Source organism: Siniperca chuatsi, linkage group LG3, assembly GCF_020085105.1.
Source record: "Siniperca chuatsi isolate FFG_IHB_CAS linkage group LG3, ASM2008510v1, whole genome shotgun sequence".
NCBI classification, from domain to species: Eukaryota; Metazoa; Chordata; class Actinopteri; order Centrarchiformes; family Sinipercidae; genus Siniperca; species Siniperca chuatsi.
In genome coordinates this window covers 13836102-13851106 of record NC_058044.1, presented here as the reverse complement: position 1 = coordinate 13851106, position 15005 = coordinate 13836102, and the positions used below count along the sequence as shown (strand labels likewise).

At 37.5% G+C, this 15005-nt stretch overlaps 1 protein-coding gene across 1 annotated transcript; it reads right to left on the bottom strand.

Moving 5' to 3' along the window:
• Positions 1–786: 786 nt before the first annotated feature.
• gucy1a1 (guanylate cyclase 1 soluble subunit alpha 1) lies at positions 787–9759 on the bottom strand. Its single transcript, XM_044189169.1, has 8 exons — positions 9266–9759; positions 8931–8998; positions 8065–8153; positions 7241–7956; positions 5185–5670; positions 3567–3710; positions 2376–2530; positions 787–2038 (listed from the first exon to the last, which is right to left on the bottom strand). The coding sequence occupies exons 1-8, from the start codon at positions 9503–9505 to the stop codon at positions 1900–1902; spliced, it is 2037 nt and encodes a 678-aa protein (XP_044045104.1). The 5' UTR covers positions 9506–9759; the 3' UTR covers positions 787–1899.
• Positions 9760–15005: the final 5246 nt, after the last annotated feature.

Here is a 15005-nt window from a genome sequence, read left to right as displayed (position 1 = left end):
CATGCTTTACGCTTGCTACTAATATTATCTGCGTACTATCAAACAAAAATAAGCAGAAGATACTTTCAAAAACTTTGTCAAAGCAGTCATTGTTTCTAAAAAGTAATTTGTACGGCAAACATTCTTTCAAAAATATATGATCATATCTTATCATTTGGAAGAAGTAGCCTGCTCTGGTCCTTTACTTTGTAAAAGCAGCTATACCACAATGTAAAAGCTTCCTTTTTAGTAAATGTACAGATGTATTATCAGCTAAATAAACTTAAAGTTAAAACGTACTTAAAGTACTCATCCATGCATAACGACACCTTTCAGAGGGGAATATTGAACTGTTTAGGCCTATTTTATTATTGCATTACTATTAGTGATGCTTTAACATCGAAATGTTGTAGCAGGTCAAAAGGGAGCAAATTCTAACAACTTTATATTCTTTATGGGTTGTTTAATTGGTAACAATACATCATAGTCTATTTAATAAGCTTATCATATGTTTTTTATGTCAAATCTTTATCTCCAAAGTAAGTAAATAGTGACTATAGATGTCAGATAATTGTACACAGTAGACTAAAAAATACAATATTTAGCTCTGAAATGTAGTGAAGTAGAAGTGTAAAGTATCATAAAATAAATCTCCAAAACACATAAGTACATAACTTGAGTAAATGTACTTAGTTACTTTCCACCATTGTATAGTATATCATCTCACAATGTGTCAATAGCCTTATTTAACACTGCAAATTTTGACAGAATACTATATTCTATACAATGTAGAGTCAGTCACTTAAGTCAGTTAATGTCAATATTTATTGCGCTTCAATTACATTACAATAATGATTAAAGCACATCATTAAGAGTGATAGTAGAACATTCATTGTATTCTTATTGTGTCATATTCCTGCTGTATAGGGAAGGAGTGCAATGAAACCAATGTAATAAATATAGTATAAACATGTGTACAGTGGGGAAAAAACATAAAAAATACATGTACATTACTTATATTAGGAAAATGCAATCTTGGAATGCTTAATATCTAATAAATGGAAGTCTAAGTTACATGTTATTACAAATATATACTGAGTTGGAACCACAAACCTCTGGAAGAAATTATTGACGATTGATGTAAATTCATATTGAGACAAAGCTAAAGAAAAAAGAAAGCAGGTAAAAATAACTACAAATAATTTGTTTGAAACTCTAACATCTGTGATCCTGCCTGTATAGTTCCCATAAGGCACCTGAATCTGCTCTGCAGTACTCCATTCAATTAGAGGAGTGAATCTCAGCTTAAGACAGTGGGATGTCTTCTAAATCTTTGATTAACTTTTATCATTTGCTTCAGCTTTTCCAAATTATTTGTTATGAAATTCAACACTGAAACACACAAAGCCAATTCAGTTTTAATCTTGATCTCTTCTGCCATACCAAGAAGCCAAGGTGCTTCAGCAGGTGCCTAGTCTGGACAGATGTGAACAGACCAGAAAACAATCGTGATAAAAGGAACCACTCAACATCACACTGAGGAGCAACATCCAAAATGTATTTTTTATGTCATATCTACATTTATGCAAGATGGTATATTTAAATTTCTTTACAACAAACCAGACGCATATATATTATCATATCAATTTGCAGAGATGACTCATTCTGGAAGAAAAAAATGAAGGAAGTGAGAGTTTCTCTCTGCTACAACTGTACAAATGGATAATTGTACAGAGACAAGACTCATGTTTGACAGCAAACTGACATCTCTGTAATTAAGCAGCTGCATGAGTCTGACTGATAGACAATATCATCAATATCTAAACAACCCAAACCAAAATATACAGGGTGTTCACTGGATACGTTTATGTTTCATCATATCTAATGTTTCTTGAGCTTGAGCTCTGTAGCAGGTTGACTTCATTTCAGAGTCAGTTTTGAAGTTTTGAAGGACGCCTCCAAAAAGTAACAAACACCAGGGATGTCCTCTGGGAAGTTGGCCGGAAGCTCCTGTCTGCTCCTGGGAATGAAGATAAACTCTGGCCGATCCTTCAGCAATCTGGGACAAAGAGCACACAAATAAACCATGAATCTAAAAACAATGTGGCAAATTATTTGACACAAGAGGAAACACAGTGCTCTTCTAAAAGTTAAGTTTCCTGTCGAGAGGCACTTTGGTTTTTTTCTCTGCAACAACCACTTCTGGAAACAAACGATACCATACAGTATTGGCTCATAAAAAGCTGAGAACTATATATTTAAGGTGGTTGACATTTACTTGTTTTTGTGTCTTCCAGTCAAATAAAATGTTTTAGAGGGGAATTAAGAGTTAGTACTGTAATTCTAATGGAAAATGCAAGAATTATTTGCAACCTGGATCAGCTGTGTTACTTCACCTGTGGGTCGTAGGGCTGATGTTGATTTTTCTTGGTTGGCTGCAGGATTCAAACTTGTTGGCCAATGTGACATTGTTCCCAAAAAGGCAGTAGCGTGGCATCCTCACCCCAACTACACCAGCCAGTACTGAACCAGTGTGGAGGCCTATACGCATCTGAGGAAATATGCATCATTCAACATGATTCAGGCTTCTGCTTGTATTTTATTCATTAATAGTGCTATTGTAATGTTGGTACTGGCATAAATACAGCTCCTGTATTTGCTCAGGGATCTGCAAATAATTTGTTCTGTTTCACATAATAAAACAAATACTTTTAAAGGATAACTTATTGTCAACAAATCCCATGAAACATTAAAAAAATATTCTTCAAACACTCCTACATAAGCACCGTCCTGCCGCTGTAAATACTCGCAAGCGCACAAATAGTCCCTAACAAATACACAATTTACTCCTGTTTAAAGGTACCCTGGGGAGTTTTTGACCACTGGTAGTGTTATGGAGTAATGTTTATTTAAGGGGTCCCCGTTTTGTTTGTATCATGCACACACGATGACGCACATAAACGTGCACAAGCTTGCGGACAGTGCGATACATCTTCCTGCCTTCCCTGTATTTTGCAATATTTTTATGTTTGCTTAGATCAGTCCTGATAAAATGACTTTGATGCAGCTCAAGTTTACTGTAGGGCAAGAAAAATCTCTGATTTCTAAATAGTCAACCGATCATAATACTTTCCATTTATTACTTTCAGTTCTTGATTTGGTAGCTTTACATAAAGTATTTGTAATATTACAGTAACATGCTGAAACATAATGTAGATCATTGATTTATTGATTAATTTACTGGTTAATGTTTTGCTAAGTTCTCTACAGATAAAGAAGGTTCATTCCAAGACTTGTTAAAATGTTGTAGCTTGGAATTAATCAATATTTTAAAATAAGGAATCATCACTATCAATCAAAAACATAACTGATTTATAGGCAAAGTCCTTTGGATGTTGATAGAAACGTATAATGAACTTCACTTTAGTGACAACAACTATTCTGTTAGAGTAGGGATCATCTCTTTTCAAATGGGAGACTTTTCTTTTTAAATGAAAAATCTTTGTATGAAAACTTTCTTGTGTAGTTGGAAGTTACATCGTCAAGTTGAATAATGTGTATAACACTAAGCAAGACTTCACCCTCACCTGTATTGGTTCTCCAGTTGGCGTCATAACATCATCTGAAAGCTCCATCATCTTTAAGGCCATGAGTGCAATTCGGACAGCATGAGTCTTGCTCTCCCTGTGTAAGCCACCAGCTACACAATACGCATCACCAATGGTCTCCACCTGAATACAGTAGATGGTCATTAAAAGGACTTCTAACCTGGCAACTGAGACAGCAGAAAGGATTTCAAAAGCTGTTTGTGCACCCTCCTACCCAAAGTTAAGGGCTTCCCTGTCAGAGAATCTATACAGTGCTCTAGTTATTTAAACTTTACTAAAAATGTCAAGACAATGAAGCTTGAACAAAATGACAAATGTGAAGTGGATATTCATCAAAATCTCTTTACAGTCTGACTTGCTCTCCATCTTGCTGTAAGAAGCCAAAGGGCAAAAACACTGAGGAGTAATAAAACTTCAGTTGTAATAGTACTTGATCCTTGGTCATATTAAAAAGTCCACAAGTGTTTTTTCTTCTATTTCTTTGTGTAAATCTGGACCGGAGAGCACTCAACAGCTACGTGGCAGAGACAAAGTGAAACTATTTTTAGGCTCATACATGTGGAGTGGAAACAGGGTCCTGAAGGAACCTCTGACTTCCTAGCGTTTTACAGGATATTTGTCAAACATGCTGCTCTCTCTGTTATGCTTCTGTGACACTTTGATTACATTATCCAACCTCCCTGTAGATTAGCAGCCTTTGGCAGACACTAGGGTAGTTGGTTGAGCTATAGTCTCAGTCCGTCTTTTGAACTTGTTGAGGAATAGTGTATTATTTTGTTAAACATTTTTAAATATGTGAAGGCATATGGTGCAAATTATTTGACGATGTACACCGTATGTTAGTACCTGATGTGTTGAATTATTAATTTGTCAAAAGACAGAAAAGTGCATCTGTTTCTGAATCTGTGAGCTACTGTAGTTGCATTTTTTTTTAATTCTTAACGTTTTGATATATGTTTAGTTTTTCCAGTGTTGTCAGCAGCTACAGCTACCTTTGAAAATGATCAATTAAAAGACAGATTTAGGTGTTTTTAGTGGATTACAGGCACGGCCATAGCTACTGTACCACTGAGGACACTGAGGCTCATGTCCTTCATAATACTTCTGGGAATTTGAGGAGTTTTGAGGCTGATTCTAATATTTACTAGGCTAAAAATCAGAAGATTTGACTGTTTGACCACAATTACATACTTAGCAGTGAAGAGATGGCTTTGGAACATAATTTTGGGAGATCAAATTTAGAAAATATAATCAAACCCTGAAATGAATAAATAAAATCTGAAATGTTGTGATTTCTTTAAATACTCTGGCTACGGGATTCTTGATGAACTTGATAAAAACTTACAACATATGTGTTTAAACAAAAACAAAAAAGCAAGATTAAATTTCAATGTAGTAAAATGCCTAAAAATATTGTCACTTTCTCTTAAAATGTATCTAAAAAAAAACTGTGACTTAGTATTGTACCATGTCTTTCACGCTCATTTAACACTCATTTAAGCATAGGCTAAAGTGTGAACTTTTGTGTGAACTTGTCACAAGTCCTAGCAAATCAAAACAATGCTCAGCAGTATGATCTTATGTTCCATTAACCTACCTTGTAAACATCAAGCTCTCCACAGTGGTGGTCAAACCTGGTGTACAACTCATTGAGCATGGTGATAACTTGCATCGGGGTACAGCGTGAGCAAACAGCCGTGAAGCCCACAATGTCAGAGAACAGCATTGTAACTCGTTCAAACTTCTTGGCCTGGACCGTTTGGCCCTGCCACAGCTGCTGTGCCACAGTGCCAGGGAAGATGGAGAAGAGGAGGTCCACCGTCTTCTTCTTCTCCTCCTCCAGTGCTTGGTGAGCGTGCTCCAAGGCTGCCTTGGCCTTCCCCAGCCGCTTCTTCAAACCGTCCTGGGCTTTGGCCTGTTCACCAACCAGCACCACGTCACGCAACGCATTATGAATAGGGATGTCTGACAGGTAGAGCCCGCGGCCTGTTAGCTCCTCCAGCTTGTCCACACATGGTGAGCCCAAGAACAAGATGGCATTGGACTCTGCAACGTAGATCATCTGACCTTTAAGGTCCATGAGCTGAAAGGAAAAATCCGAGATGAGAAAAGTAAATTTTTGTGGAGTTTGGTAAACTTAGTTGGAATCATGTACCTATAGGGCAGGACTGTCCTCGAAACTCAATGACTTGAAAGAAGATTGATTAGGATTACTGTGTAGGCTACGTCCTGGAGCAAAAGTCTCTTATTATTTTCTTAAAGTACAAATTTCCCACAGCCAAACAAGGAAAAATAATGTTCTGTCTCTCAGTGTCATCTGTGCATTTGTACAGTAAATATACAATATATATATATATACATAAACTCCCTCAAGACATGGTATTTATGAAAAGGCAGCTGTGTGCAGCTGTCTGTCAGCCACAACAGTAAACAAAGCCAAAAGGCTTATTTAAGTTCCAGTGGAAATTCAAAAAAGAAAATCCCATCTAACCTAAATACATTTTCATTGCTACGGTCAAAATATCTCAACAACTGTTGGAAGGATTGCCATGAAATATTGTACAGAAATTCATGGTTTCCAGAGGATGAAACCTACTGACTTTGGTGATACTCTGACTTTACCTCTAGCGCCATCATGAGGTCAAAATGTTAATTTGGCCAGTACTTGGGTTTGTGACTAAATCTTCAAAATTAATGACATTCCCATCAGCCTCAACTGTATTTTGTGTCTACAGCTAATTTGTAAATATTAGCATGCTAATACCTTATATACCTTAACATGATAAACATTTTACCTGTTACCTAATGCTAACACGCTAAACTGAAAAACTGACTTTAATGATAAATAATACATGAGCAATGAAAAACGTAATGTAATAACTGCCACCCTTGTGCCAGGTATTACATTTTTCTTCACCATGACTGCTAAAGATCAAAGATTTTTTGAGTTTTCTGGACCTCAGCTTTTATCACTCAAACAGTTTGGTTTTCTTTTTACAGCCTCCCAGACTGTAAACTATTAGTCTTCTTAACTGTTTTAACAACAATAGCTATAGGTCAATAATACAGCTACAGTAGTATTTTGAAATTTGTGACATGATTAATGTTGAACGTGCCACTTCTGTTGACAATTCAGTCATATTTGTACATGGTGGACTTGTCAGCTGAGTAATACATCATAAACCCCAGATGGAAAGAAACTGAGACACTTGCTTTATGCTCACCCACTTGCTGATTTTTATACCTGTTTTAATTGGACTCTGTGGCTACTAATGGTAAAACTAACACTAGAAGATTAGTGTTATAGTAAGTGGAAGCATCTCTGACTGAATGTCATTAGTCATTATACCACTGCCGTGTTTACTCACTGATACTTTTTTTTTCTTGTTGTGGCGACCTATTGCTGTGCACCCTCTCATAAATAGCACAAGCATGGCTGTGCCTTTGATGGAGAAAATGGTTTGACATTTGCTTCTGTTCTCCGCTGGGGGTATAATGTTGAGCTGTACCTCAGGCCGAATGCGCCCAAGTCCACCACTAATAAGCTCGACTGCTTATAAACAGCCGGCTATTACTTATGACCGGAAGACCTTTTCTACCTCATTAGTCAGTGACATCACTTTTCACGTTGTGTCTTCCAGATATGTACATACCTTCCCTGTGTTATCTGCAGTGGAGACTCCATGCTTGATCCGAATGATAAACTGTGTGTTTAGCATGGTCAGAATACCTTGGAAGGTACATTTGATCTGGGGAGAGACAATAGAGAAGTGTTCTTGGAAGGTTGAAGACCGCCTCAGTCCATCCTTCCTGGTCAGTCTCTTGCGGAGTCCATGTCCTATTTGTACCAGAACCAAGTCCTGGTCCAGGATCAGATGGAAAGGGAAGATAGTGGAGAACAGAGAGGTAGGAAGAGTCCCAGCTGAGGTAGCCCGCAGCGGACTGGGGCTCAGATTTTTAGCATCCTTAACTACAACTGTGTACAGAAGACTGGGCTGCGGGCTGGACTGCAAGATGCTGTCTTTAGCACTGGGGGGGTCCATCAGCACATCCACTGTGGTGTGATACAGCAGGCGGGCAGCAGCTTTGATGACTCCAGGGAAGAAGAGCTCAGTGGTTGGGCGGGGGTTGAAGAAATAGACAGTAAGCAGACCCAGATCCTTGTCTAAGCACAGCACCGAAGGTTCGTTTACACAATCCCCTCTGTCAGGGTTGGGCAGTGAGCTGCTCTGTTTCAACAAGACATTGAAGCTGTTGAGGAAGTCGTGAAGAGCTCCCCCCACCACCCTCAAAATGTGTCCGTCCTCCTCATAACACATGTTGAAGAGCTCCTCACCAAGAGCAACTCTCAAAGCTTCCATCTGGATTGCTGTCGGATACATGAAGGGAAAAAGGTAAAGATGTGAAGCCCACAATGCCCAGAATTTTAAAATAGAAATGACATATTTTAAAATTTCAGCTTCAGATTTGACATTACCTGTTTTGGTTGAGTAAATGTTCATCATTTCCACTAAATGCTCTGGTTCATCACTGCAACTCTGACAGTCTGTACAGCAAATTATTGGACTGGAAAGACAACAAATATCAATGTCAGACACATAAACCAGTCTTCAGTGGACCATATTTTTTGTTCAGTCACTGAAATAAATCAAACTAGAGTTCTGACTACATATTATTTTCATTATCAGTTAATCTGACAAATATTTTCTCAATTAATCGGGTCATTGTTTTGCCTAGAAAAAAGTGAGAAATTCCTGTTATAATTTCCCAAAGCCCAAGTCTTCCAATGTCTTGTTTTGTTTGTCTGACCAACAGTCCAAAACCTAAAGATATTCAGTTTAATATCATATCTGACCAAAAAAAAAAGTAGCAAATTCTCACATTTGAGAAGCTGCAACCAGTCACTGTTTGGCATATTTGCTGATTACTTTGATCAGCTAATTGACAAATTGTTTTAGCTCTACATCAGACTGTGAATATACTGAGAAAAGTATAGAAGATGTTTCTTTGTCTGCTTGACATTTTCTATAGTAAAGTGTTTTTCAGCAGATTTGTAAGGGATTTCTATCTCCAGTATCCATAGCAGCCTGAGTCTGCATCACACCTTACTGTTGTTTTCATCATTAGTATCAGTCTAGCAGGAGACTTTTCTAAAGGATCTTACAGCTAAACAGAGTGTCAGATGAGGCTGAAACATCTTAGCATCATTATTGTTATTAGGAATACATACTGTGGTAGTACAGGCCTATATTTTACAGCAGTAGTAGTAACTGCAGCTGTCTAGGAGTAGTGTAGTTGTTATTGATGTCTTAGTTGCAGCTGTATTTAAAAAACATGTGTTACCTTTCAGAGTCCCTGGTGTGATCTGATAGTCTTATCATTCGTTGGAAAGCAGTATGCAGCCTCTGAAACTGTATGACAAAGTGTTCAGCTAGTTAAAGGTCATCGTCTGGCAAGACTTGAAACAGCAGCTTTAATTACAGGAGCACTCAAAAAAAAGAAGCAGGATTACCATATCTCTATCTATTTAGTGGATAAACAGGCATGGTGTCTGTGAGTAAGGCAGACATGTCATAAAATCCATTGCAGTCAAGATGTATTTCTTTTGCCATACGTCTATGTGAAACATACTGTAGTAATTACACAAGGTGAATATTTATAAATGTATTTTAACTCACCTCGGGACATGCCAATTTTCGGATGCTCTCCCCAAGTGTATGAAGGTTAACTTTGGCTCTGCTTGTCTTCTGTAGAGGTGGATCCTCACCTGTTTTTCCATGCACGTCCTTAGAAATAGGCAATAAATCCGCGGCGTCAGTTGAGCGCTCCTCAAAGTCTCCGAGCTCATTATTTTTCGCGCTGCTGGAGAATGGACACTCTCCTGATATCTTCAGCTCTTTCAGCTTCGCGCAGAACATCTTTCCACCCGCTGTAATTTCCCAGCTCTTCTCTCTTTTATCTAATTTCGGAGGGAGACCGTCCTGGTCGCGCAGCTGCGGTCTCTGGGAGAAATTCCATCATCTAGTGTGCTCATCCAGGATACCTTCCTCCTCGCGACGCGCTGATTCAAATGATCAGCACTAAAGCCACAGACCACATACAATATTCATTGAAAAGTGCACGGGCAAATGATGGCAGGGAACTATCGTTACCAAAAGCCAATGAGAAACTGGAGAAAAAGAGCAGTAGGCCAATGCGCAAGTGGGGCTGGTGTAGCTGAACAACCTATCAGCAAGGAGAAATTATTTCCAGGCGACTCCTCGCATGCAATGCACTTTTTTATTTAGATCAGCCTTTGGACTGGGTCCCATCATGTGAAACTGGTTCCCCCCATAAACAAATAATCATATTTCTATTATATTCACATACTTCAAGTGAATGTGCCTGTGGTGCTTAATGGTGTGTTTAGTCTTTATGGTGATACGGATTTTCCCCACTATATTTCCACAGAATACTAATGTTTTGTATTTTTATTTGATATGATTTTATTATTTAACTGATATTTCATACTTTTATACTTTTATATGCCTGTCTTTCTCTCTTCCCTGCTGTATTTCCCTTATGAAATACCTGTAAACTGACTTCTGTCTGATGTTTACAATTATAAATGGTGAGGTTCCTCCACAGCTTAGTGCATTATTAACCAAAAAAAGCTCAAACAACAGGTCCACAGGTCTTCTAGAGGGGACTGTATAATCCCCTACAGGACCAGCTTCTTCAGCCAGTCTTGCTTCTCTGTTCAAGAGCTCCTCAAACGTGATATAAGTCTTAAGGACTAGCTTCTGAAACATCAGACATTTGATCACTCCTAAATTTGCTATTTATCATCATCAGTAATATTAGTGTTATTTGGTAGAGCTGCAACTAACAATTCTTTTCATTGTCAATTAACTTGCAGAATACTTTGTTGATGAATCGCTTCATTGTTTGATCAATAAAAGTGTCAGAAATTTGTGAAAACTGCCCATCACAAGTTCCCAGTGCCCAACTGGTGACATCTTTAGATTACTTGTTTTGTCCGAACAACAGTTCTAAACCCAAAGTTATTAAGTTTACTATTGTTTAAAACTAAGAAAAGCAGCAAATCTTCACATTTGAGAAGCAAGAACCAGTCATTTATTTTCGCATTTTTCTTTGAAAAATGACTTAAGGGGAACTCCACCAATTTCACACATCAAAGTCTGTTTATGGGTCTTGCTGAGTACTTCTACATATGGGGTAAAAGTTGTAGAAATCCTTTTAAGGCTCCAGACGGAGCTGGGCAAAATTTGATAAATTGCCTCAAGTGATGTCACCTAAGGCAGCGTCTGCTGGTGCTGAAGACTACAAGTTTGAAAATAAAACAAACCTGTGGATGTAGCGTTAAAAATAAATGATTTTACCAGACCTCTGTAGCCCGCTCCTCATCTCTGATTGAGGATAGCGGCTTGAGGCTATATTAGTCGCTTCAGGCATAACACACCCAAATCTATGACCCCACTGTTGGCGGTTGAGTTGCATTGTGGGTAATGTAGGCGCAAGGTTTTGACAAGGAAGAAGAATGTGTGGAATAAAAAAGACGATATCTCTGGTTCTGCTCCATCGATTAAATTGGTTGAGTACTCTTTTAAATAAATAATCAATTATCAAAATTGTTAACAATAAATTTGACTTTGACTCTGACAATCGACTAATTGATCAACTGACTAATCATTTCAGCTCTATTATTTTGCACACTGGCAACTATCTTGTCCCAGGTCCAATGCCTGCAGTTCCCAGATGGCCTCCTTTGCATGGCTTGGTAATGTACGGGCACATTTACTAGTATTTTATTAACAATGTGGTTTTACTCTTACATTGGTACCTCATAACTCTGTGCTGCATGGCTTATGTGTTTAGTGCATGATGCTATTATCTTACTCACTTTCAAACTACTTCTGTTAAAATTTTATTCAGATCAATATTATAATACTGTATGCTGCACATGCAAAATGTGGTTATTAACAGTATTTCTCATCCATGCTTTGCTTCATATTGCTTTGCATTGCTACATATACTGAATAGTGGACGTTATTGTTATTGCATCAGTGTTTTGCTGCTTCCTGTTGATCTTAAGAATGCTACTGATGCTATTGTTGTCCATTTGGCATCTTACTGTATGTTTGTATTTGCTAAGCTGTCACTTCATTAGTTTTAGAACATCCTGCAAAAACTTCATTTGAAAAGTAGCTGGCCATCTAACACTGGCATGTTTACAGAAACGTTAATTAATGTGCTTTAACCTCATAAATAAAATATGAAATAAAATAACATTCACTACTAGAACATTTTCCACACTAAAATGTCTCTGTTGAGTTCTTAAAGGTCACAGAAAACACTACACTCTGTGAGTTTAAGTGCAACATGAAGTGAATCAGATTTGTTTTATTTAAGACTGTTCAGGAAATGGTTCAGTGATGATTATACATGTTGGGTGATCATTTATAAAGCTCATGTCAAAAATAGATTTTATTGGCCATGATGAGGCCACAGCACTGCTTGTTGGCCTTGTTTGGTCTGAAGAGAGCATTTTCATTGTCTAACAGAACAAATCCATTATAATAAACAGCTTTGTCATTTGGGGATTTTCAAATATTTGTAGGATAACTCTGCTGCTTGCACGCTGCTTACATTGGCTAGGCAAAGCACAGGATATTGCAACCACATCACAACAAAAAGTTTATCGGATAGAGATGGGGGGTGGGGGGGTGTATTTCATTATGCTCCAGGGTGGCTACTCTCAATGCAATTCATTAAACGGTTGTTTACTCTGTAAGCAGAAAAACTGCCCATTTTAAAATGTGCAGGTTATTTTGTCTGTGACATGTTTATGCTGCATTATGTTAAATGATGGGTGTGGTCATTAAAGTCTGAATAAGAAAGGTTTAGGTCAGTGGGAGGCAAATAGCCAAATCTGGGCCTCCAACAAATACATTTGGCCCCATGATGAAGTTTTGTTTTTTGTTTTGTTTTTCACATAATTTTTCAGAAATCAGTTGTATAAAACAGTGTAGATACAATGCTCATCTCATGCAGCTGTTTTACCCCAACAAGTAGGTGGCAGTCAATCAGAAATGATGGAGTGATGACATCTTTTTTTTTTCCTATAGGGCAACAGCAACAACAACAGTGTTTTAATTCAACCATAATTAATCCCACTGTTTATCGTGTGTTAATAACCTGTCAATCACATCTCCATATACTTTACATATACTTTTGCCAAGCAAATATTAATACAAACTGCTGTAACTCTGTTAGCCCAAACTTACTAATGGAAAAATAGAGAGTTGCCATTTTCTCTCTCTTTGGACACAATTCTAAAAAAGTTTACAATCAATTTATTGTTAAATGAATTACAATAATTAAACATATTAGGCCTGTGTCATGTATATACTGTTCTGAGCAGAATCTCCTCAATTCTCATTACACTCAGGGATTTGGGGAAATTCATTGAGACTGAGCTATTGCTTTCAGATTTTACGGTAATTTAACCTGTTTTGATCTCTTTGTCAGTGGATGAGAGGGCTAACTTTAAACCTGCAGTATCCAAATGTAAGGGTCTTGTTAAACAAGTCTAAAGGCCAACTCACTAAGCTGACAAAGGTTGATAAACATCTCACATGCTCTTATTTTTGAAGGCAAATTAAGGAAAATTAAAGGGGACTTATTCTTTTTGCAAGCACATTTGCTTAAAAGTACAAGATGATGAAGACAAAATAAACTAGGTGAGTTACCATCTGATTTCCTCTATTTTTTTTTTTTTGGGGGTATTCTGAGTTAAAACAAGTTCAAATTAATGTGGAAATTAAACAAAAAAAAGTTTAATACACTCATTTGAATTTGACAATGAAATACTGAAGTCACTGCATGACGACATATCAAATTCATTCATTCATTCATTCTATATGACGGAGTACTCAAGATTTCCTCAGTACCTTTCCAGTCTTGATGCAAATGAACAGCAGTGACGTCTTGAAGCAGATCTTACAGGCTATCCTCAGGTCTTAGTGACCCATGTGCCACCTCTCTCCAGGACCCAGAAAAGATAGCAACACCTGCACTGGCATGAATAAATCTCTTTGTCATGATTATCTACAACATGGACCTTCTGATCTGTGCCAAGGTGGGACAGTTAATTACGTTTCAGGACAGGAAAGTCCTGTAGTTCTTGGCTTTGTGTTGCTTTGTGTCTTATTTTCTCAGAGGAGAAGAGGAGAGTTGAAGGAGCTGAAGTATAAAGCTGAGGATCTGCACCAACAGACAGAAGAGGTGCTAGATGTGAAGACACAACATCTTTATCAGCTTACTGATCACTGGATTCGTCCTTCAACTGTTGCTGGTAGAGGTTGCTAAAAGTAAACAAGTATCAGCCAAATGCGAAATTAAGGCACTCATGCAGCATAATTATATATAATACTATATATTACATTATTGTATTGTTATTACTGATGCATTACTGTGTAAGTAGCATTTTCTTGTTGTAGCTGGTGGAGGTGAAGCTACTATTAGCTACTTGATGTACTGTTGGGAAATTTAATCTGTAGGAATGTATATTTTATAAAGTGATTATAATGTATGTGTAGTCATTCTTCCTGTTCATACTGGCCATTAAAAGATCTCTTCCTAATGTATTTTCAGTGTAAGTGAGGGTGGACAAAATCCACAAAAAAATGTGTTTCAATGTTCATCTTAAGCTAATTTGAGGTTCAGCACGCTCAGTTAGTCAAATCAAGCTTTCAAAATAACTTTCACTTTGCTGTCATGCTTGCACAAATATTATAGTGCAGTCATTGTTACATCTATTGTTACATGCCGTCATGAATCCAAATATAAACTTTGCTTTTGTCCATATGATGAATGTGCTTTTGTAATGTGAGTTTCCATAGTGCCTGCCATATATTCAGTCCCTGCACACACTCTGATACTCTGTTTATGAGACGCAGAGAGATAGCTAATCTCATCACAAATCAAGCTCAGCACACTAAATCCACAGGAACTTAACAGTCATGAGGTCAGACAGTTACAATGTATATACTCTAGCTGCACTCAGTTTAACAGGAAAAAACTTTTTTTTCAGGGAGATTACAACATTCAGGCACATAAAGCCCTTTAATAGATACTGACAGTAAATCTTTAGTAATGTTGCATTTATGCGCTCTAGTGGATTTGACAATGGATTTTTTGACACTGTGGGTCAAAACTGGTCCACCATACTAATGAGCACCTCAGACAAACTCATGTTTTCTTTTCCATATTTTCAAAATAACGGTTATTTCCAAGGTACAATACAGTGAAGGTACAATACAATGCAGCCATTTCATCTATATGTTCATGAGTGCTAACACTACAAGCCAGACATGTATGCTGTTAAGTGTGTTTATTCAAATTTTAACTGACAAT

Coding starts and splice junctions, on each gene's coding strand:
- gucy1a1 (XM_044189169.1), bottom strand. CDS start 9,505: ATGTTCTGCGCGAAGCTGAAAGAGCTGAAGATATCAGGAGAGTGTCCA. Junction 5,671..7,240: donor CTGCAGATAACACAGGGAAG/GTATGTACATAT, acceptor TTTTCCTTTCAG/CTCATGGACCTTAAAGGTCA. Junction 3,711..5,184: donor GAGAGCTTGATGTTTACAAG/GTAGGTTAATGG, acceptor TACTGTATTCAG/GTGGAGACCATTGGTGATGC.